The 22,258-nt window shown below is 47.4% G+C and overlaps 1 protein-coding gene across 1 annotated transcript in view; it reads right to left on the reverse strand.

The window, feature by feature from the left end:
* Positions 1 to 18,152: 18,152 nt before the first annotated feature.
* Positions 18,153 to 22,258, reverse strand: part of LOC121293075 (homeobox protein DBX1-like) — a 45,778-nt gene continuing 41,672 nt past the window's right edge. Inside the window, exons 5-6 of the mRNA XM_041215670.1 lie at positions 21,257 to 21,412; positions 18,153 to 18,724 (exon numbers count right to left, since the gene is read on the reverse strand). Of these exons, the coding sequence (XP_041071604.1) occupies positions 18,410 to 18,724; positions 21,257 to 21,412 (471 nt within the window). The 3' untranslated portion in view covers positions 18,153 to 18,409. The remainder of the gene's footprint in view (positions 18,725 to 21,256; positions 21,413 to 22,258) is intronic.

Below are 22,258 nucleotides of genomic sequence, written 5' to 3' on the forward strand. Positions count from 1 at the left end.
CTGCTTCACTCTGCTCCTGCTCTGCTTCACTCTGCTCGCGCTCTGCTTCACTCTGCTCCTGCCCCATTTCCCTCTGCTCCCGCTCTGCTTCACTCTGCTCCTGCTCTGCTTTACTCTGCTCCCGCTCTGCTTCACCCTGCTCCCGCTCAGCTTCACTCTGCTCACGCTCTGCATGACTCTGCTCCCGCTCTGCTTCACTCTGCTCCTGCTCTGCTTCACTCTGCTCCCGCTCTATTTCACTCTGCTCCCACTCTGCTTCACTCTGCTCCTGCCCCATTTCACTCTGCTCCTGCTCTGCTTCACTCTGCTCCTGCCCCATTTCACTCTGCTCCCGCTCTGCTTCACTCTGCTCCCGCTCTGTTTCACTCTGCTCCCGCTCTGCTTCACTCTGCTCCCGCTCTGCTTCACTCTGCTCCCGCTCTGCTTCACTCTGCTCCCGCTCTGTTTCACTCTGCTCCCTCTCTGCTTCTCTCTGCTCCTGCTCTGCTTCACTCTGCTCCTGCTCTGCTTCACTCTGCTCCTGCTCTGCTTCACTCTGCTCCTGCCCCATTTCACTCTGCTCCCACACAGCTTCACTCTGTTCCTGCTCTGCTTCACTCTGCTCCCGCTCTGCTTCACTCTGCTCCTGCTCTGCTTCACTCTGCTCGCGCTCTGCTTCACTCTGCTCCTGCCCCATTTCCCTCTGCTCCCGCTCTGCTTCACTCTGCTCCCGCTCTGCTTCACCCTGCTCCCGCTCAGCTTCACTCTGCTCACGCTCTGCATGACTCTGCTCCCGCTCTGCTTCACTCTGCTCCTGCTCTGCTTCACTCTGCTCTCGCTCTGCTTCACTCTGCTCCCGCTCTATTTCACTCTGCTCCCGCTCTGCTTCACTCTGCTCCTGCCCCATTTCACTCTGCTCCTGCTCTGCTTCACTCTTCTCCTGCCCCATTTCACTCTGCTCCCGCTCTGCTTCACTCTGCTCCCGCTCTGTTTCACTCTGCTCCTGCTCTGCTTCACTCTGCTCCCGCTCTGCTTCACTCTGCTCCCGCTCTGTTTCACTCTGCTCCCGCTCTGCTTCACTCTGCTCCTGCTCTGCTTCACTCTGCTCTCGCTCTGCTTCACTCTGCTCCCGCTCTATTTCACTCTGCTCCCGCTCTGCTTCACTCTGCTCCTGCCCCATTTCACTCTGCTCCTGCTCTGCTTCACTCTTCTCCTGCCCCATTTCACTCTGCTCCCGCTCTGCTTCACTTTGCTCCCGCTCTGTTTCACTCTGCTCCTGCTCTGCTTCACTCTGCTCCCGCTCTGCTTCACTCTGCTACCGCTCTGTTTCACTCTGCTCCCGCTCTGCTTCACTCTGCTCCTGCTCTGCTTCACTCTGCTACCGCTCTGTTTCACTCTGCTCCCGCTCTGCTTCAATCTGCTCCTGCTCTGCTTCACTCTGCTCCTGCTCTGCTTCACTCTGCTCCTGCTCTGCTTCACTCTGCTCCTGCCCCATTTCACTCTGCTCCCACACAGCTTCACTCTGCTCCTGCTCTGCTTCACTCTGCTACCGCTCTGTTTCACTCTGCTCCCGCTCTGCTTCAATCTGCTCCTGCTCTGCTTCACTCTGCTCCTGCTCTGCTTCACTCTGCTCTCGCTCTGCTTCACTCTGCTCCTGCTCTGCTTCACTCTGCTTCCGCTCTGCTTCACCCTGCTCCTGCCCCATTTCGCACTGCTCTCTCTCTCTGCTTCACTCTGCTCCTGCCCCATTTCACTCTGCTCTCTCTCTGCTTCACTCTGCTTCCGCTCTGCTTCACTCTGCTCCTGCTCTGCTTCACTTTGCTCACACTCTGCTTCACTCTGCTCTCGCTCTGCTTCACTCTGCTCACACTCTGCTTCACTCTGCTCCCATGCAGCTTCACTCTGCTCTCGCTCTGCTTCACTCTGCTCACACTCTGCTTCACTCTGCTCCCGTGCAGCTTCACTCTGCTCTCGCTCTGCTTCACTCTGCTCACACTCTGCTTCACTCTGCTCCTGCTCTGCTTCACTCTGCTCACACTCTGCTTCACTCTGCTCTCTCTCTGCTTCACTCTGTTCCCGCTCTGCTTAACTCTGCTCCCGCTCTGCTTCACTCTGCTCCCGCTCTGCTTAACTCTGCTCCCGCTCTGCATGACTATGCTCCCGCTCTGCTTCACTCTGCTCCTGCTCTGCTTCACTCTGCTCCCGCTCTGCTTCACCCTGCTCCCGCTCAGCTTCACTCTGCTCACGCTCTGCATGACTCTGCTCCCGCTCTGCTTCACTCTGCTCCTGCTCTGCTTCACTCTGCTCTCGCTCTGCTTCACTCTGCTCCCGCTCTATTTCACTCTGCTCCCGCTCTGCTTCACTCTGCTCCTGCCCCATTTCACTCTGCTCCTGCTCTGCTTCACTCTTCTCCTGCCCCATTTCACTCTGCTCCCGCTCTGCTTCACTCTGCTCCCGCTCTGCTTCACTCTGCTCCTGCTCTGCTTCACTCTGCTCCCGCTCTGCTTCACTCTGCTCCCGCTCTGTTTCACTCTGCTCCCGCTCTGCTTCACTCTGCTCCTGCTCTGCTTCACTCTGCTCACGCTCTGCATGACTCTGCTCCCGCTCTGCTTCACTCTGCTCCTGCTCTGCTTCACTCTGCTCTCGCTCTGCTTCACTCTGCTCCCGCTCTATTTCACTCTGCTCCCGCTCTGCTTCACTCTGCTCCTGCCCCATTTCACTCTGCTCCTGCTCTGCTTCACTCTTCTCCTGCCCCATTTCACTCTGCTCCCGCTCTGCTTCACTCTGCTCCCGCTCTGTTTCACTCTGCTCCCGCTCTGCTTCACTCTGCTCCTGCCCCATTTCACTCTGCTCCCGCTCTGCTTCACTCTGCTCCCGCTCTGCTTCACTCTGCTCCCGCTCTGTTTCACTCTGCTCCTGCTCTGCTTCACTCTGCTCCCGCTCTGCTTCACTCTGCTCCCGCTCTGTTTCACTCTGCTCCCGCTCTGCTTCACTCTGCTCCTGCTCTGCTTCACTCTGCTCTCGCTCTGCTTCACTCTGCTCCCGTTCTATTTCACTCTGCTCCCGCTCTGCTTCACTCTGCTCCTGCCCCATTTCACTCTGCTCCTGCTCTGCTTCACTCTTCTCCTGCCCCATTTCACTCTGCTCTCGCTCTGCTTCACTCTGCTCCCGCTCTGCTTCACTCTGCTCCCGCTCTGTTTCACTCTGCTCCTGCTCTGCTTCACTCTGCTCCCGCTCTATTTCACTCTGCTCCCGCTCTGCTTCACTCTGCTCCTGCCCCATTTCACTCTGCTCCTGCTCTGCTTCACTCTTCTCCTGCCCCATTTCACTCTGCTCTCGCTCTGCTTCACTCTGCTCCCGCTCTGTTTCACTCTGCTCCCGCTCTGCTTCACTCTGCTCCCGCTCTGTTTCACTCTGCTCCCGCTCTGCTTCACTCTGCTCCCGCTCTGCTTCACTCTGCTCCCGCTCTGTTTCACTCTGCTCCCGCTCTGCTTCACTCTGCTCCTGCTCTGCTTCACTCTGCTACCGCTCTGTTTCACTCTGCTCCCGCTCTGCTTCACTCTGCTCCTGCTCTGCTTCACTCTGCTCCTGCTCTGCTTCACTCTGCTCCTGCCCCATTTCACTCTGCTCCCACACAGCTTCACTCTGCTCCTGCTCTGCTTCAATCTGCTCCCGCTCTGCTTCACTCTGCTCCTGCTCTGCTTCACTCTGCTCGCGCTCTGCTTCACTCTGCTCCTGCCCCATTTCCCTCTGCTCCCGCTCTGCTTCACTCTGCTCCCGCTCTGCTTCACTCTGCTCCTGCTCTGCTTCACTCTGCTCCCGCTCTGCTTCACTCTGCTCCTGCTCTGCTTCACTCTGCTCCTGCCCCATTTCCCTCTGTTCCCGCTCTGCTTCACTCTGCTCCCGCTCTGCTTCACTCTGCTCCCGCTCTGCATGACTATGCTCCCGCTCTGCTTCACTCTGCTCCTGCTCTGCTTCACTCTGCTCCCGCTCTGCTTCACCCTGCTCCCGCTCAGCTTCACTCTGCTCACGCTCTGCATGACTCTGCTCCCACTCTGCTTCACTCTGCTCCTGCTCTGCTTCACTCTGCTCTCGCTCTGCTTCACTCTGCTCCCGCTCTATTTCACTCTGCTCCCGCTCTGCTTCACTCTGCTCCTGCCCCATTTCACTCTGCTCCTGCTCTGCTTCACTCTTCTCCTGCCCCATTTCACTCTGCTCCCGCTCTGCTTCACTCTGCTCCCGCTCTGTTTCACTCTGCTCCCGCTCTGCTTCACTCTGCTCCTGCCCCATTTCACTCTGCTCCCGCTCTGTTTCACTCTGCTCCTGCTCTGCTTCACTCTGCTCCCGCTCTGCTTCACTCTGCTCCCGCTCTGTTTCACTCTGCTCCCGCTCTGCTTCACTCTGCTCCTGCTCTGCTTCACTCTGCTCACGCTCTGCATGACTCTGCTCCCGCTCTGCTTCACTCTGCTCCTGCTCTGCTTCACTCTGCTCTCGCTCTGCTTCACTCTGCTCCCGCTCTATTTCACTCTGCTCCCGCTCTGCTTCACTCTGCTCCCGCTCTGTTTCACTCTGCTCCCGCTCTGCTTCACTCTGCTCCCGCTCTGTTTCACTCTGCTCCCGCTCTGCTTCACTCTGCTCCTGCCCCATTTCACTCTGCTCCCGCTCTGTTTCACTCTGCTCCTGCTCTGCTTCACTCTGCTCCCGCTCTGCTTCACTCTGCTCCCGCTCTGTTTCACTCTGCTCCCGCTCTGCTTCACTCTGCTCCTGCTCTGCTTCACTCTGCTCTCGCTCTGCTTCACTCTGCTCCCGCTCTATTTCACTCTGCTCCCGCTCTGCTTCACTCTGCTCCTGCCCCATTTCACTCTGCTCCTGCTCTGCTTCACTCTTCTCCTGCCCCATTTCACTCTGCTCTCGCTCTGCTTCACTCTGCTCCCGCTCTGTTTCACTCTGCTCCCGCTCTGCTTCACTCTGCTCCCGCTCTGCTTCACTCTGCTCCCGCTCTGTTTCACTCTGCTCCCGCTCTGCTTCACTCTGCTCCTGCTCTGCTTCACTCTGCTACCGCTCTGTTTCACTCTGCTCCCGCTCTGCTTCTCTCTGCTCCTGCTCTGCTTCACTCTGCTCCTGCTCTGCTTCACTCTGCTCCTGCTCTGCTTCACTCTGCTCCTGCCCCATTTCACTCTGCTCCCACACAGCTTCACTCTGCTCCTGCTCTGCTTCAAACTGCTCCCGCTCTGCTTCACTCTGCTCCTGCTCTGCTTCACTCTGCTCGCGCTCTGCTTCACTCTGCTCCTGCCCCATTTCCCTCTGCTCCCTCTCTGCTTCACTCTGCTCCCGCTCTGCTTCACTCTGCTCCTGCTCTGCTTCACTCTGCTCCTGCTCTGCTTCACTCTGCTCCTGCTCTGCTTCACTCTGCTCCTGCTCTGCTTCACTCTGCTCTCGCTCTGCTTCACTCTGCTCCTGCTCTGCTTCACTCTGCTTCCGCTCTGCTTCACCCTGCTCCTGCCCCATTTCGCACTGCTCTCTCTCTCTGCTTCACTCTGCTCCTGCCCCATTTCACTCTGCTCTCTCTCCGCTTCACTCTGCTTCCGCTCTGCTTCACTCTGCTCCTGCTCTGCTTCACTTTGCTCCCACTCTGCTTCACTCTGCTCTCGCTCTGCTTAACTCTGCTCCTGCTCTGCATGACTATGCTCCCGCTCTGCTTCACTCTGCTCACACTCTGCTTCACTCTGCTCTCGCTCTGCTTCACTCTGCTCACACTCTGCTTCACTCTGCTCCCATGCAGCTTCACTCTGCTCTCGCTCTGCTTCACTCTGCTCACACTCTGCTTCACTCTGCTCCCGTGCAGCTTCACTCTGCTCTCGCTCTGCTTCACTCTGCTCACACTCTGCTTCACTCTGCTCCTGCTCTGCTTCACTCTGCTCACACTCTGCTTCACTCTGCTCTCTCTCTGCTTCACTCTGTTCCCGCTCTGCTTAACTCTGCTCCCGCTCTGTTTCACTCTGCTCACACTCTGCTTCACTCTGCTCTCTCTCTGCTTCACTCTGCTCTCTCTCTGCTTCACTCTGCTCCCGCTCTGCTTAACTCTGCTCCCGCTCTGCTTCACTCTGCTCCCGCTCTGCTTAACTCTGCTCCCGCTCTGCATGACTATGCTCCTGCTCTGCTTCACTCTGCTCTCTCTCTGCTTCACTCTGCTCCTGCTCTGCTTCACTCTGCTCCCGCTCTGTTTCACTCTGTTCTCGCTCTGCTTCACTCTGCTCTCACTCTGCTTCACTCTGCTCCTGCTCTGCTTCACTCTGCTCCTGCTCTGCTTCACTCTGCTCTCGCTCTGCTTCACTCTGCTCCCGCTCTGCTTCACTCTGCTCTCGCTCTGCTTCACTCTGCTCACACTCTGCTTCACTCTGCTCCTGCTCTGCTTAACTCTGCTCCCGCTCTGCTTCACCCTGCTCCCACTCTGCTTCATCCTGCTCCTGCCCCATTTCACTCTGCTCCCACTCTGCTTCACACCTTTCCTGCTTTAGTTTTACTATCTCTTATTATTTCATTTTAACTTTATCTACTCGATCTGGTTGATTAATTGAGTACTAGTTTTACTTATATAATAAATTATTAAATCAGCTTTAATTTTTAGTTTTTATACTAATTAATTGATGAAGTCATATTTCATGGTTGGTTAATTTAAATTAACTTAAAAGCGAACCGGTGTACTGATCCCAAAAATCTGCCCTGTCCTGCGATTTCACCTTGTATTTTTTTATTTTTCTCCTCTCCTGTTCACTTCAGACTCACAGGTCGCAACCTGATCTGCTCCCACTCTGCTTCACTCTGCTCTCTCTCTGCTTCACTCTGCTCCAGCTCTGCTTCACTCTGTTCTCGCTCTGCTTCACTCTGCTCCCGCTCTGCTTCACTCTGCTCCCGCTCTGCTTCACTCTGCTCCTGCTCTGCTTCACTCTGCTCCCGCTCTGCTTCACTCTGCTCCCGCTCTGCTTCACTCTGCTCCTGCTCTGCTTCACTCTGCTCCCGTGCAGCTTCACTCTGCTCCCGTGCAGCTTCACTCTGCTCCCGCTCTGCTTCACTCTGCTCCCACACAGCTTCACTCTGCTCCCGCTCTGCTTCACTCTGCTTCTGCTCTGCTTCACTCTGCTCCTGCACTGCTTCACTCTGCTCCCACACAGCTTCACTCTGCTCCTGCTCTGCTTCACTCTGCTCCTGCACTGCTTCACTCTGCTCCTGCTCTGCTTCACACTGCTCCCATGCAGCTTCATTCTGCTCCCGCTCTGCTTCACTCTGCTCCCGTGCAGCTTCACTCTGCTCCTGCTCTGCTTCACTCTGCTCCCACTGTACTTCACTCTGCTCCCACTGTACTTCACTCTGCTCCTGCTCTGCTTCACTCTGCTCCCACTGTACTTCACTCTGCTCCCACTGTACTTCACTCTGCTCCTGCTCTGTTTCACCCCTCTCCTGCTTTAGTTTTACTACATCCTATTATTAAGCTTTAACTTTATCTGTTTGATCTGGTTGATTAACTGAGTACTGATTTAATTATATAATAAATTATCAAATTGGATTAAATTTTTAGCTTTTATACTAATTAACTAATCAAGTCTTATTTCATGGATGGTTAATTTAAATTAACTTAAAAGCGAACCAGTGGACTGTTCCCAAAAATCTGCCCTGTCATGTGATATCAGCTTTTTTTTTCTTTTTTCCCTCTCCTGTTCACTTCAGACTCATAAATCGCAACTTGATCTGCTCCCGCTCTGCTTCACTCTGCTCCACTCTGCTTCACTCTGCTCCGCTCTGCTTCACTCTGCTCCCGCTCTGCTTCACTCTGCTCCCGCTCTGCTTCACTCTGCTCCCGCTCTGCTTCACTCTGCTCCCGCTTTGCTTCACTCTGCTCCCGCTCTGCTTCACTCTGCTACGCTCTGCTTCACTCTGCTCACACTCTGCTTCACTCTGCTCTCACTCTGCTTCATACTTCATCCACTCTGCTATACAGTGCCCCTGTGCTGCTTCACCCTGCTCCGCTCTGCTTCACTCTGCTCCGCTCTGCTTCACTCTGCTCCCGCTCTGCTTCACTCTGCTCCCACTCTGCTTCACTCTGCTCCCGCTCTGCTTCACTCTGCTCCCACTCTGCTTCACTCTGCTCCCGCTCTGCTTCACTCTGCTCCCGCTCTGCTTCACTCTGCTCCCGCTCTGCTTCACTCTGCTACGCTCTGATTCACTCTGCTCACACTCTGCTTCACTCTGCTCTCACTCTGCTTCATACTTCATCCACTCTGCTATACAGTGCCCCTGTGCTGCTTCACCCTGCTCCGCTCTGCTTCATGCTGCTTCTGGTTTGCTTTAAATTAATTAATTATTTTTTACTTAGCCGTGTTGGTCAAGAGAAAAGCGTTGGTCCTTATAACTGGAGAACTTCCAGTTCTTATAGAGACTCATAGACTTATAGATAACTACAGCACAGAAGGAGGCCATTCAGCCCATCGTGTCCGTGCCGGTTAGCAAAGATCTGACTGCACTGATCCCATTTTCCAGTGCTTGGCCCTTAACCCTGGAGGCTATGGCAATGCAAGTGAATATCTAAATACTTCTTAAATGTTACGAGAGTTTCTGACTCAACCATCCTTTCAAGCAGTGAGTTCCAGACTCCCACCACCCTCTGGATGAAAAGATTTCTCCTTAACTCCCCTCTTAGCCTTCTATTTCTTACCTTAAATCTATGCCCCCTGGTTATTGACTAATGGAAAAAGTGCCTTCCTATCCACCCTATCTATGCCCCTCATAACCTTATACACCTCTATCAGGTCCCCTCTCAACCTTTGTTGCTCCAAGGAAAACAACCCCAACCTATCCAATCTTTCCTCATAGTCCAGAACCGTCAGCCCAGGCAGCATCCTCCTCTGCACCCTCTCCAGTGCAATCACATCCTTCCTATAATGTGGTGACCAGAACTGCACACAGTATTCCAGTTGTGGCCTAATCAGCATTTTATACATTTCCAGCCTAACCTCCCTGCTCTTGTATTCTACACCTTGGCTAATAAAGGCAAGTATCCCTTATACCTTCTTAACCACTTTATCTACCTGTCCTGCGACCTTAAGGGATCTGTGGACATGCACACCAGGGTCCCTCTGATCTTCAGTACTTTCCAGGGTCATACCATTCATAGTGCAATCCCTTGCCTTGTTAGCCCTCCCCAAGTGCATTACCTCACACTTTTCAGGGTTGACTTCCATTTGCCACTGCTTTGCACACCTGACCTGTCCATTGATATCCTCCTGCAGTTTACGGCTATCCTCCTCACTATTTACCACCCTACCAATTTTCATGCCACCTGTGAACTTCTTGATCACACCCCCTACATTTAAGTCCAAATCATTTATGTACACCACAAACAGCAAGGGCCCCAGCACCGAGCCCTGTGGAACCCCACTGGAAACAGACTTCCAGTCACCGAAAGATCCCTTTATCATCACCCTCTGCTTCCTGCCTCTCAGCCAATTTTGGATCCAATGTGCCACTTTGCCTTGGCTCCTATGGGCTCTTACTTTCTTGACCAGTCTGCCATGAGGGACCTTATCAAAAGTCTTGCTGAAGTCCATGTAGACCACATCAAATGCATTACTCTCATCAACACTCCTGGTTACCTCCTCAAAAGATTTGATCAAATTTGTCAAACACAACCTTTCCTTAACAAATCTATGCTGACAATCCCTGAGCCCTTGGCATATGCCATAAGCTTCTCTTCATCTCTTAATCCTAACATTTATGTCCCTGACATCCAGTGTTCTCTGGACTTGGTTCCCCCCTCCCCCACCTCCACCCCCCCACCCCACACCCTCCAGCTTTATGGAAACATATTTGCCCTGTATGCTTGCTATTTCCTCCTTGAATACCTTCCAGTGCTCTGACACAGTTTTATCTGCAAGTAGCTGCTCCCTGTCCACTTGGGCCAAATCGTATCTCATCTTAGTAAAATTAGCCTTTCCCCAGTTTAGAACTTTTATTCCCAGCCCACCCTTATCCTTTTCCATAACTACCCTAATCCTAACTCAGTTATGGTCACTGTCTCCAAAATGCTCCCCTACTGATACTCCTTCAAGCTTCCAGGGCTCATTTCTGAATACTAGATCCAGACTGCCCCCTCCATTGTTGGGCTTTCCACACACTGGCTAAAAGATGCTCCTGGATGCAACTTAAGAATTTTGCTCCCTCCCTACCTTGTACACTAAAACTATCCCAGCTAATATTTGGTTAGTTAAAATCCCCTTCTATTACTGCCCTATTATTCTTACACTTCTCTGAAATTTGATTACATATTTAATCCCCTATCTCTCCATGACTGTTTGGGTATAGGACACACCCAACAGCATGGTATCCCCTTTTGTGTTTTTTACTTCTATCCATATAGCCTCATTTGATGATCCTTCCAAAATATCATCCCTCCTCCCTACTTTAATTGATTCCTTGATCAATATTGCAAATCCTCCTCCTCTTCTATCCCCCTCTCTATCTTGTTTGAATACCCTATAACCAGGAATGTTGAGCTACCAATCCTGCCTTCTTTTAGCAAAGTCTCAGTCATAGCAATGATATAACTTCTAGTTCCATCGCAACTTCTCCCCACACTGAACTACTTTTCAGGATCCCATCCCCCTGTCAATTTAGTTTAAATCACCCCAACAGCATTATCAAACCCGCTGTCCAACCTCTGCAGGTCCCACCTCCCACAGAAATGGTCCCAATGCCCCAGGAATCTGAAGCCCTCCTCTTGCACCATCCATCCAGCCACGCATTCATCTGCTCTATCCTTCTGTCCCTATACTCACCACTGTGTGGCACTGGGAGTAATCTGGAGGTCACTATCTTTGAAGTCTTGCTTTTCAATTTCCTATCTAAATCCCTAAAGTCTGCTTGCTGGATCTCATTTCTCTTTCTTCCTATGTCATTGATCCCAACATGGATCATGACCTCTGGCTGTTCACCCTCCACCTTCAGAATGCCCTGTAGCCGTTCCGTAACACCCTTGGCCCTGGCACCCGGGAGGCAACATACCATCCTCGAGTCACATCTACGGCCGCAGAAGCGCCTGCCTACTCTCCTCACTACTGAATCCCCTACCACTACTGCCCTTCCACACTTCTTCCTCCCGCCCTCAGCAGCTGGACCACCCACAACGCCAGACAGAAGAAAGGGACCAGGCAGGTAGTGAGTGAATCCCCCAAGGGCATCTCGCTCACAAACTGTTTTTCGGCCTTTGTTCTGGCTGGCTGCCACAGAGGAACCGTCACTCTCACCATTTTCCAAGGCCGAAAAGCAGTTTGTGAGCAAGATGTACTTGGGGGATTCGCTCACTACCTGCCTGGTCCCTTTCTTCTGTCTGGCGGTCACCCATTCCCTCTCTACCTGCACTTCCTTAAGCTGTGGTGTGGCCACATCCTGAGACGTGCTATCCACGAACCTCTCAGCCTCGTGAATACACTCTGTAGTGCCCCCTGCTGCCACTCAAGCTCCAAACCCCGGAGCTCGAATTGTTCCAGTCAGAGGCACCTCCTGCACACATGGTCTTCCAGACCACCAAGAGCATCTAGGGTTTCCCACACAGCGCACGATGTGCAAGTCACGGGACTGAGCTCCTCCTTCTTCAAATAGTGTCAGGATATCATTTACATCCACCTGAACAATTACGTGGGTATTTGCTTAACTTCTGATCCATTTTGTCTTGGGTCTGAGTCTAGATTGGTTTCTTCAGGTTTTGCCTGTTATCCTAAAAATGCTACTGAAAACTGTTCTTTGAAACATTCATGTTCGTTTACAGATCTATATATATATCTCAATACTCTACATGAGGTTGTACTTCTGCTTCCCACCAGATCGTGGCTGCTTAATCATGTGACATTGTATCACAGTTACATCAGTTTCAGGTGCTCCTGATGTTAACCCTTTATTCTATAGTGTCAGCCTAGGTTATATTCTTAAATCCTAAACTGGGACTTGAATACTGGCCTTCTGGCTTAGAAACATCATTGTGACTAACTGAGCAAATCTGATAATAGAGATAAATAGCAAATCATATTGAACTAACCCAACACAACCTCAGCTTATAACACTGACCTGAATTAATGAAAATAGCAACCTGCATCTGATGGCTAAGCAAAGTTTATTTAGTAATGGTTGCTTTGTGCAGCAAAATGGTAAATTTGTATTTGAAGACTTCCCAGTAAAAGTCCTTCATTTCATGAGTGCACTTACAATGTCAGGACACGCAGCTACCAATGGAACTTTTCACAATCCCATAAGGTATAGTAGTAGATGGAGTAAGATCTGAAGACCTGTTTCAGTGGGGATGGGTTCAAAAAGGTTTTTTGATAGCTATTCCATTTGTGTATGTGTGTTTGTGTGTGTGCACACATGCGTATGTGTATGTGTATGTGTGTGAGCGCGTGCGTGAGCATTGCACAAGGACAGTATTGTCTGTGATGCCCTTTAAGGCCAAATAGCCTGCCGACATTCATCACCTAATTTTACATATCAATAATCCTCAAATACAAGATGGCACCCTGTACAGCAAGGAATGAATAGGAGAGAATTTGCATTAAATTCTCTGGATCTCTCCCTCTAACTTGGGAAGCAGATTGGCAGAATCCCTAGGGAAAAGGTTAATGGCCATTTTACCTATCCTTGCCAATTTTTCAGTGACTCTGCTGGTCGTCTGCCAAAGTTGTGTCTTGGAAATTCAAAAGAAATGTCATGAACAGACAAAGGGGAAAGCATTAGCACAAAAAGAAAAGGATTCAAGATATAAAATTGCTTTTACTATTTTGCACACCAGATACTTTTGATTCTATTGGAACTGGGATAAACAAAATGGGAACACCACCACCTCCAAGTTTCCCTCCAAGCCACACACCTTGGAAATATATCTCTGTGCCTTCACTCTTGCTGGGTCAAAATCCTGGAACTCCCTCCCTAACAGCACTGTGAGTGTACCTGCACCACTGTGGGCTGCAGCGGTTCAAGAAGTCAGCTCATCACCACCTTCTCAAGGGCAATTAGGGATGGGCAATAAATGCTGGTCTAGCCAGCGACACCCACACCCTTTGAAAGAATAAAAATATATACAACAGAATTTACCATGTTCATTTGAGCTTGGAAAATTGTATTCTCAACATAAATGAAAATGACTTAGTTTAGTGTGAAGGCTGGATAATCAACCCCTTCTCAAATCTGGTTTAAAATTGTTTCAAGCTTTGATTTTCAAAAGCTTGTAGAATTCACTACTTCAAACGACCTTAAAAGATTGTAAAGGTTCCCTTGACACTTCAGAATAAATTAGAAGAAAATATGTGTTCCACGTTTAAACCACAATTGGAAACAAAGAAATCTGGCTCCTTATGCATCCTCAACTTCCAATCATCTACCAATGAATGCAATTCTTTCAACCATCTCAGTCCTAAGTGGCATGTCCTCCTGAAATCTCTTTGCATCTCTCTCCTTTAAGATGCTCTTGAAAAGACATGTCTTTGACCAAGCTTTTAGTCACCTGCCCTAATTTCTCTGTCTTTGACTTGACATTAATTTTTATCCGATTATACTCCAATGAATCTTAGGGTGTTTTACATCATTAAGGGTATTGTGTGATATAATTTATTAGAGGTTGTAAGTATAGTTTCACCTTTAATTACTACTTATCACTCAAAGGAACTAAAGGATAATTCTCATAATAAAATGAAGCCCAGTTACAATATTGTAAAATTGATAATATTCAGCAAATGAACATATCAGAATAATAATGAATTAATCCAAAATAATACACACAAGCTTCCCGTAATGTTTTATTCTAACATAGAAAGTTTAAAAATATTTTTTTTTGAGTTGGATGTTTTAATTACCTGTTACATTGTAGGCAGTTTTGTAGTTAGTATTAATAATGTTGAAAGAATAGACAGGCACAAATACATTAGCTGAGGATGAGAACGTGCCTGCTACATAAAACTTTTTGTCAAAAATGAGACAGCGGGCAGGATTTCCAGCATGGTGTGCAGGCGCACCATCGCGCACTCATGTGATATTTCAGTCGGAGGGCATGTGCAAGAGTCAGCAGCGCGCCCGGCGACAATTAAGGGGGCTAATTAAGTCCATTAATCAAATAATTTAATTGAATTTTTCACTGCCCGTCCAACCTTCCAGGTGGCGGGCAGGCGAATAGACCAGGCGGCCTTTGCATTATTTGCAAAACCTCATCCACGGGCAGAATGAGGTTTCCAACAATGACTGAAAAAGCAATAAAAAAATTTTCAACTCCTTTTTTACATGTTTTCCTTATTTTTCAAATCTTTATTTTTCAGTTTAAAAATCTTCAACTCCCTGAGGCAGCTCAGTGCCTTCAGGGAGGTTTCAGTGAACACACCCTCACCCATGCACAAAACCTCAGCGCTCGCACCCCGCCCACACCCACCCCAGCAGCACTGAGGGTCCCAGCATGTGTTTCACGGCTGGCTGGCCGTTAATTGGTCAGCCAGCATGAAATCACCATCAGGGCTCGATCGCGGGTGGTGGACCGTTTCACGGCCCTCCCGGGCCCACCCACCCGACGAGGAGAAAAACATCCCCCTTGGGTTCCTTATTGGCCAAAAATGACCCTTTTTCTGTGCTGTATCATCAAGCTGAATTTGGACGTTGGGGTCAGGGAACAGAAGTCGGGACTGTTCCTGGGTTCCGAATCTGTCCCTGGGTGGTGGAGGGGTATCAGGAGTTGGGGAGAAAACAATCAATCTTTAGGGCTTTCACAGGGTCACCCCATTAATTGGCATGAAGATAGATTCCCTGTCCAACTGAAGGCAGCAGGGGGCTCTTGACGTTGGAAAGTCAATCAGAGGCCTTTCAACTTCAGATGAGCAGCAGCCTGCAATGGATGGTAATTGACAGAGGGTGCTTCAACATGGAAGTGCCCTTCCATGGACATTCTTTAAACATTAAATAATGAACAGATACAGCAGCCAGGCCACATGTGTAGGGTGGCATCACCCACAGAGTATCACAGTACCTTTACAGTGCAGAAGGAGGCCATTCAGCCCATCAAGTCTGCACTGGCTCTCTGAAAGAGCATTCCACCTAGTCCCACTCCCCTGCTTTATCCCCATAACCTTGCACATTCACTCTTTTCAGGGAGCAATCCAATTCCCTTTTGAATACCTCAATTGAACCTGCCTCCACCACCCTTTCAGAAAGTTTGTTCCAGTCTCCAACATCCTCTGGGTGAAAAATTTTCCTCGCATCAAATTTACTCCGTTTGCCAACTATTTTGAATCTGTGCCCTCTAGTTCTTGATGTTCCCTTGAGTGGGAACAGTTTCTCACTATTTACCCTGTCCATAATAATGCCTAAGATACTATATGCTTTATTAACTGCTCTCTAAACATGCCCTGCCATCTTCAATGACCTATGTACGTATACACTGAGGTCTCTCTGTTCTTCAGCTCCTTTAGAAGCTCTCCCTTTATTTTATACTGTCTCACTGTATCTTTCCTGCCAAAATGAATCACCTCACACTTCTCTGCATTGAACTTCATCTGCCACTTGTCTGCTCAATCCACCAAATTATCTATGTCCTTTTGAAGTTCAAGACTGTCCCCATCACAGTTGACAACATTTCCAATCTTTGTATCATATGCAAATTTTGAAATCATGCCCTGCACACCACAGTCTAGCTCATTAATATGTACCAGGAAGGCAAGGGTCCAAAACACTGACCCCTGAGAAACTCCACTACAAACCTTCCTCCAGTCTGACAAACAACCATTTATTACAAAACAAAAACAGAATTACCTGGAAAAACTCAGCAGGTCTGGCAGCATCGGCGGAGAAGAAAAGAGTTGACGTTTCAAGTCCTCATGACCCTTCGACAGAACTAAGTAGAAATAGGAAAGGGGTGAAAACTCTCTGTTTCCTATCATTCTGCCAATTTCTTATGTAAGTGCCTACTTTCCCTTTTATTCCATGACCTAGAATTTTGCTCACAAGTCTGTTGTGTGGCATTGTACCAAATGCCTTTTGAAAATCCATATACGCCACATCAACAGCGTTTCCTTTATCAACCATCTCTGTTACCTGCTCAAAAAACTCCATCAAGTTAGTTAAACATAATTTTCCCTTGATGAATCCATGCTGGCTTTCCTTAATTATCCTGCACTTGTCTATTAGATTATTGATTTTATCCCGTACTATAGTTTCCAGAAGTTTCTTTACCACACCCAAGCAGTCAGGGAAGGCCTCTAGGCCTGCATGGAGCACTGACCACTCCAGCCTGCTGCTGGATGCTGGGCTCTAGGCAGTTAAACTACGCTCCTTCTCGTTTCAGGAAACTGGAGGCCAACTGGAAAATCCCAGCTGGCCTTCTCTAAGTGCGCTTAACAATGTTCTTAACAAGCCTAATTGGCTGAACACTTTAGGCAGAACTCTCCCAGATTTGCACTAAGTGCGGTAGCGGGTGGGAAAGGAACGTTTCTCCCACCGGCCACAATGGCAGCTTTTCACGCCATATCATTCCAATCCTGCCTCACTAATCATGCATTCCCAGGAAACATGACGTTTCAATGGTGGGCGGGCTCTCAATCACCCGCTATACCATCACCTCACTGCTTCCTCATGCTGGGTGCCATATTTAAAGTGCAGCCGCGCACACACCTCTCAGTGCTTCCAGCCCAGGATTGGTGCATGGGAGACATGGCTCTGGAAGGCAAGAAAACAGCATGCCCCTGGTTTAATGACGCACCGTTCGAGTGCCTTTTGGGCATCGTGGAGGCCTGTTGTGATGTCCTCTACCCCACACTCTGGCCCAGGAGGGGCAGCAATATCGCCAATCCAGCTTGGGAGACAATGGCAGTGGTGGTCAGTGCCAATGCCCTACAAAAGATGATAGCCATCCAGTGCCACAAGAGGATGAATGATCTTTTGCATTCCTCAAGGGTAAGTCACTCTCCTCATCACTCTCAACTCACACACTCACAAACCCATCACACATCCACAGGGATCTCACCCATTGGGCCAGTACAAGGAATAGCACCATCCACTCGCTCACACACACATTCATTGTCCTCACCCCATCCATGTCACCACTCACCACCCACACAAGCCAGGGATACTTATCACCTGGCCTGGCAGATATCCCACTTACACTCTCCCCATCTGTATTCATGCAGGGCAAGCTGGCACACAACAAGAGGGAGAGCTCGCAGGCTGGTGGAGGAATGCCTGACATCAAGGTTCTAATAGACTTTGAAAATAGAGTCATACAGCTGGCATGCTCAGATAATCCAGCGTGGGGGGATGGTTCTGGCCAGCTGGGCTTATAATGAAATGCGGATGTATTACAATGAGGTTCCCAATGTCCAACAGCGGGAAATGCAGCCTGCCATTGACGGACAGAGCGGACGATTGCAAATTGGTTTCACAGCATCGTGAAACCAATTTTTGACCTTCTCACCATATTGTCCACTCGTGCCACTGAATACACCCGACGCCAGCAGGCACGGAAAATTCCGCCCTTAGTGTGAGTGGGTAGCCCTACCAGCCCCAAATCTGCCTCGGTAAAAATGGCCAGCACTGGGAATGGGGTCAGGAAACTGGCATGCTGGCCGGCACCAGTAATTTTAGGCCCAATCCTCCTCCATTCTTGCCATTGGCGGGCCTGAAAATTAAGCCCATCATGTTTACAGTTTCAAGCTAGGCTGTTTTAGACAGGGTAATCTAAAGTTAACAGGCTACAAATGTTTTTGAGCATGGTAACATTAAGAGACCAGTTTTATCTGCTAATATGCAAATCACTTTGGATTAAATAATTAATTTTGTTTTTGATGACTAAATCGGAGATGATTGAAAATGATGGCAACACAAGGCTGGTATAATTTTCTGGCATTACTTCCTCATAGCAAATATTATATTAACATTTGTGTTGATACACATGTATCAAATACATAATTTCAATGCCAATGTTATAATCCAGAATACAGTACAATTTCATGGCAATGTTAAGGTTTGCTTTATTTTGTGTTTAGTTTTTATACAAGAAACATAGTTCATGGGCAACATGTTACATTTGCCAAATTCAATTTGAAGAATATTAATCCTATGTAAAACTTTGTTCCATATTTTACAATCAGCACATTTCCTAAAAACATTTTATCAACAAAGCAGAGCAACTTTGAAAAATTTGCAAACGAATCAATGTTTAAAGGCATCTGAATGAAATAAATCGTCAGCATTACTGTAGACATGCTACATTTCATATGTTGGCATTATAATCGCTGAAAATGTCTCCAAACAAGTGTGAATCCTTCTAAGCACTGGCAAAGCCAGAGAAGCAGATCACACAGAATGGGGCATTAACGAGGCGAAAGTTTACTATTTGTGACCATTGGGAAACAAAGGCTCAGGTGTCTTTTTTGTGCTGTACAGAGCTGGAATGTAGAGCTGTCTCTAACAACTCTATTTTCAGATCTGGAACTCTGTTCTCAGCAGCCTGACTATGCTGAGACCTTGACGAAATTGCAACATACTTGCACATGGATGCTTGTCCTACATGTGTTGCTTTTCTGTCAGACCCACTTGGAGTAATGTTGTTCAGGTCAGAAGTTGAAGCTGGTTTCTCTTGTAGGGTTTGTTCACGTGAGCAACCTTGTGTAAGCAGTTCTCTCTCCTTAGTATTTCTCCATTTCATTCTTCGATTCTGGAACCATATTTTTACCTTTTAAATTGAAAATATCAATAAAAGCATTATTATTAGTATTGTAAGTAACAATGGATTGCCTGCATTTCATTGTTTAAACTAAGAATGCATTAAGAGAGATGGTTTAATTAGATGCAGTATTGAAATTACATCGTTGGAAAGGATTTGGTTGGAATCATTTCCCATTTAGAAGCCCCAAACAAAGACAAAGGAGGTCTTGTGGTGCAGTGGTAGTGTCCCTACTTCTGGTCTAGAAGCTCTAGGTTCTAAGTCCCACTTCAGGACTTGATGGCCATGAAAGGTGCATTTGTAACCTGGTTGATTATCAGCTTATAAATCCTTCCAATGTGCCTGATGGCAGGTGGCAGAGATTCCTGGTCACCATACTTCAGAAGGCAATAGCAAAACCACTGCAGTACTTTGCTAAACATAATCATAGACCAATCCAATGAATGTCTATGCTTGCCAATGCCCTCTTAGGGCATGGTGCTTGAAGGACGAGATAAAAAGAAATGTCTCTCTCAAGAAGTGGACAAATCCAAATTTTCAAGTTAAATACTGAACATAAAATAAGCAATTGACTATAACATGTAGCAGTATTACAGAATGATGTGAAATTCCCTGTAAGGGCATCTTTGATAGTTTTCATTCCTGAATGGTAATATGATTAGGCCATAGACCGCAAAGGGACCATAGGCATTCTCTCCATTAGAGAGAGGCAATAGCTTGAGGGGCACTACTCTGCAAACGTGAACTATTATTTCAAGTACAGGGATTGAACCTGCGCTGGTGGCTTCATATCATACAGTACACAGCTAGCCAACTAAGCTACCACTACCAACGCCCACCACCCCCCCCCCCCCCCCACCCCCCTCGCCAAACACACTCCTGAATGTGCGGGTTATAATATAAGAACTGATCTTTGCATTCCAAGTATTCTTTCTTCCTTTTGTTTGGGCAAAATCTGCTTTAAGGAAGTTATTATTCACAATCCCCTGTTATAAAAGTGATCAAAAAATACTTAAGACATAAATAGACCATTTCAATGTATTTCCATATATAAATTGTGTTCAGGTTATCTGTAAATATAATGTTTTATCAGATTCTTGAAAATATTTTTCATTTATTTTCCACCTAATGAGTAATCAGTTTAAAGCCTGGCCTTGGTGAGCTCTGGAATGTCTTGCCTTGACCAGGTATGTTTTTCAGCAGTTGAACTACCATGCTACATTGAAGAGCTCCAGCTTAAGCAGAAATTTTGCCCCTCTAAGAGAGCACATCATTGGGTGTTAATGACACTGGCCAGGAGAAATCTGACAATGACTACAGTTCTGTAAACTAAATGAGAATGTGTGATGATAAGTGAATACAGGAACAAAGTTGAAATGCAGCAAAATATTATATAAAAACACAACATGATTGAAAGGAAAGGAAATATAACCCAATTTGTTAACACTGTAGACTTTTGCATACTCTGAAGTTTAGGTACATAATGTGTATTATTTATTTTGGGATATTTTTGAGGCCTAAGTACCTATTTGTTATATTTGGATATATGCTTAGATAACGTCTCAGTAAATGCCTTGCTGGACTCGAGATACTGATAAAAACTGAACACTTTTGAAATCCACCCATCGTTCTCTTTGCCATGCTGTTATGAATTTCTAATAGAGTGGACTTGTACCTACCACAAAGCAGAACTTCTGACTCCAAAGTCGTTATTATATTGGGGCTGATACCCTGTCATTCACCAAGACGTTGTGCCAAAGCAGGCAGCCTCTGAACTACCTGAAAAAGGTCAACTGTTTTTAATTGCTGTGCTCCCACTCCCCTTTATGAGCCCTGAGCATGACCACACTCTTAACAATGAGAGTACAGGCCTTGACACTGAAATAAACATTTTCAGTAGCTCTTGCATTCATCAGTTTGAAGTTATAAAAGCAAGTAGTGCATTGAAGGGGATATTTGCCTCATTTGCACATGGGCAGGTACATCTTTTGTCATTACACCTGCCCACCAGGAGGTGGTGAGCGAGTGCATGGTCAAGAATTCAGTGGAGCACGTCATGATCAGTTTTCTGGCAGGAAGAGCTTCAAAAGTCTAGCTCCAATTTAATGTATTATATAATTAATATATTTTATCACATCACGCTGAAAGCAACCTTACTTTACAATATTTCTTCTGCAAGCATTGCATCATATGAGTTTTTCTTTCTCAAATGCAAAACGTTTGAACATATAGAATGTGTCTTTTATTCATGCTCCACCTTTAGTCACCATGCCTTCAGTTGTCTAGGCCCCAATACTCTCTCTATACCTCTCCGCCTCTCTGCCTCACATTCCTCCTATAAGACACTTCTTAAAACCTAGCTCTTTAACCAAGCTTTTGGCCATCTGATTATCTCCTTATGTGGCTCAGTGCCATTCTTTGTTTTATAATGCTCCAGTGAAGCACCATGGGGCATTTCATGACTTTAAATGTGCTATATAAATATAAGTTGTTGTTGTTATTAATTGCTAATTAATCAGTTAAGATGTTGATTTATAGTACCTGTGAATCTTTAAGCCCAAGGTGCGTAGCCAATTTCTTCCTGTCTGTTTTACTGATGTATTTCTGTCTCTGAAAGGTTTTCTCCAGTGCTTTTCTTTGTTCCTCAGAGAAGACCACTCTCCGCAGGATTCCTCTTCGCACTTTGCTGTGACTAACCTGGGGCCAAAGAGGAAATTCACAGCTCCTGAAAGATGTGCTAACTAAGGAGTAAAATAAATATATTTAGGATTATGGAAAGCTTTAGGAAAAGGGAAAAAAATTGACCTGCAAAACTTACACTAATTGATTAATCTCAACCCTATCCCTCAATCACCTCATTCTCCAGAAACGTATTTAGTTGAATCTTGCACTGGTTTATATGGCTTGCATCAATAATATTCCCTGGCAATTTGTTTTTTACAGGGTGGATTTTAAGGCTTGGTGCTTCCAGCACACAGCTTTGCACAAAGGGAGCATGCATCAGTAATGCACTGAACTCAGTGCTTCCTGCATGATTTTCAATCCACACTTGTCATACAACACTCAGTGCTGGAAATATGAATTCATAAAATCTATCCCTCTGCCAATTATCCTTCACGTGAAATGCTTCTGTTTACTGCTAATTCTTAAAATGATGTCTGTTGGGTTTTGAACCCATCATTTGAGTGAGTAAGTTCTCTACATCAACTGCGTCAATCCCATTCATAATTGAAATAAGTCCAACTTCCATAAACTTTAAGATAAAAGCAAAATACTGCGGATGCTGGAAATCTGAAACAAAAACAGAAAATGCTGGACAAACTCAGCAGGTTTAACAGCATCTATGGAGAGAAAAAAACAGAGCTAACATTTCGAGTCCTTATGACTCTTCTTCAGCTCTGGTAGTATCTTTGTTATCATGGGGGTATTACCTAAATTTCCAATAATTAAAATGACAGTCCCAATTTTAAGGGTAGCTTTTCCTTCAACACATAACATTTCCTTTCCAAATGCCAATGAAACATTGAGGTGGTCAGGAACTTT

The sequence above is a fragment of the Carcharodon carcharias genome, chromosome 21 (assembly GCF_017639515.1).
Source record: "Carcharodon carcharias isolate sCarCar2 chromosome 21, sCarCar2.pri, whole genome shotgun sequence".
Classification (NCBI taxonomy): domain Eukaryota; kingdom Metazoa; phylum Chordata; class Chondrichthyes; order Lamniformes; family Lamnidae; genus Carcharodon; species Carcharodon carcharias.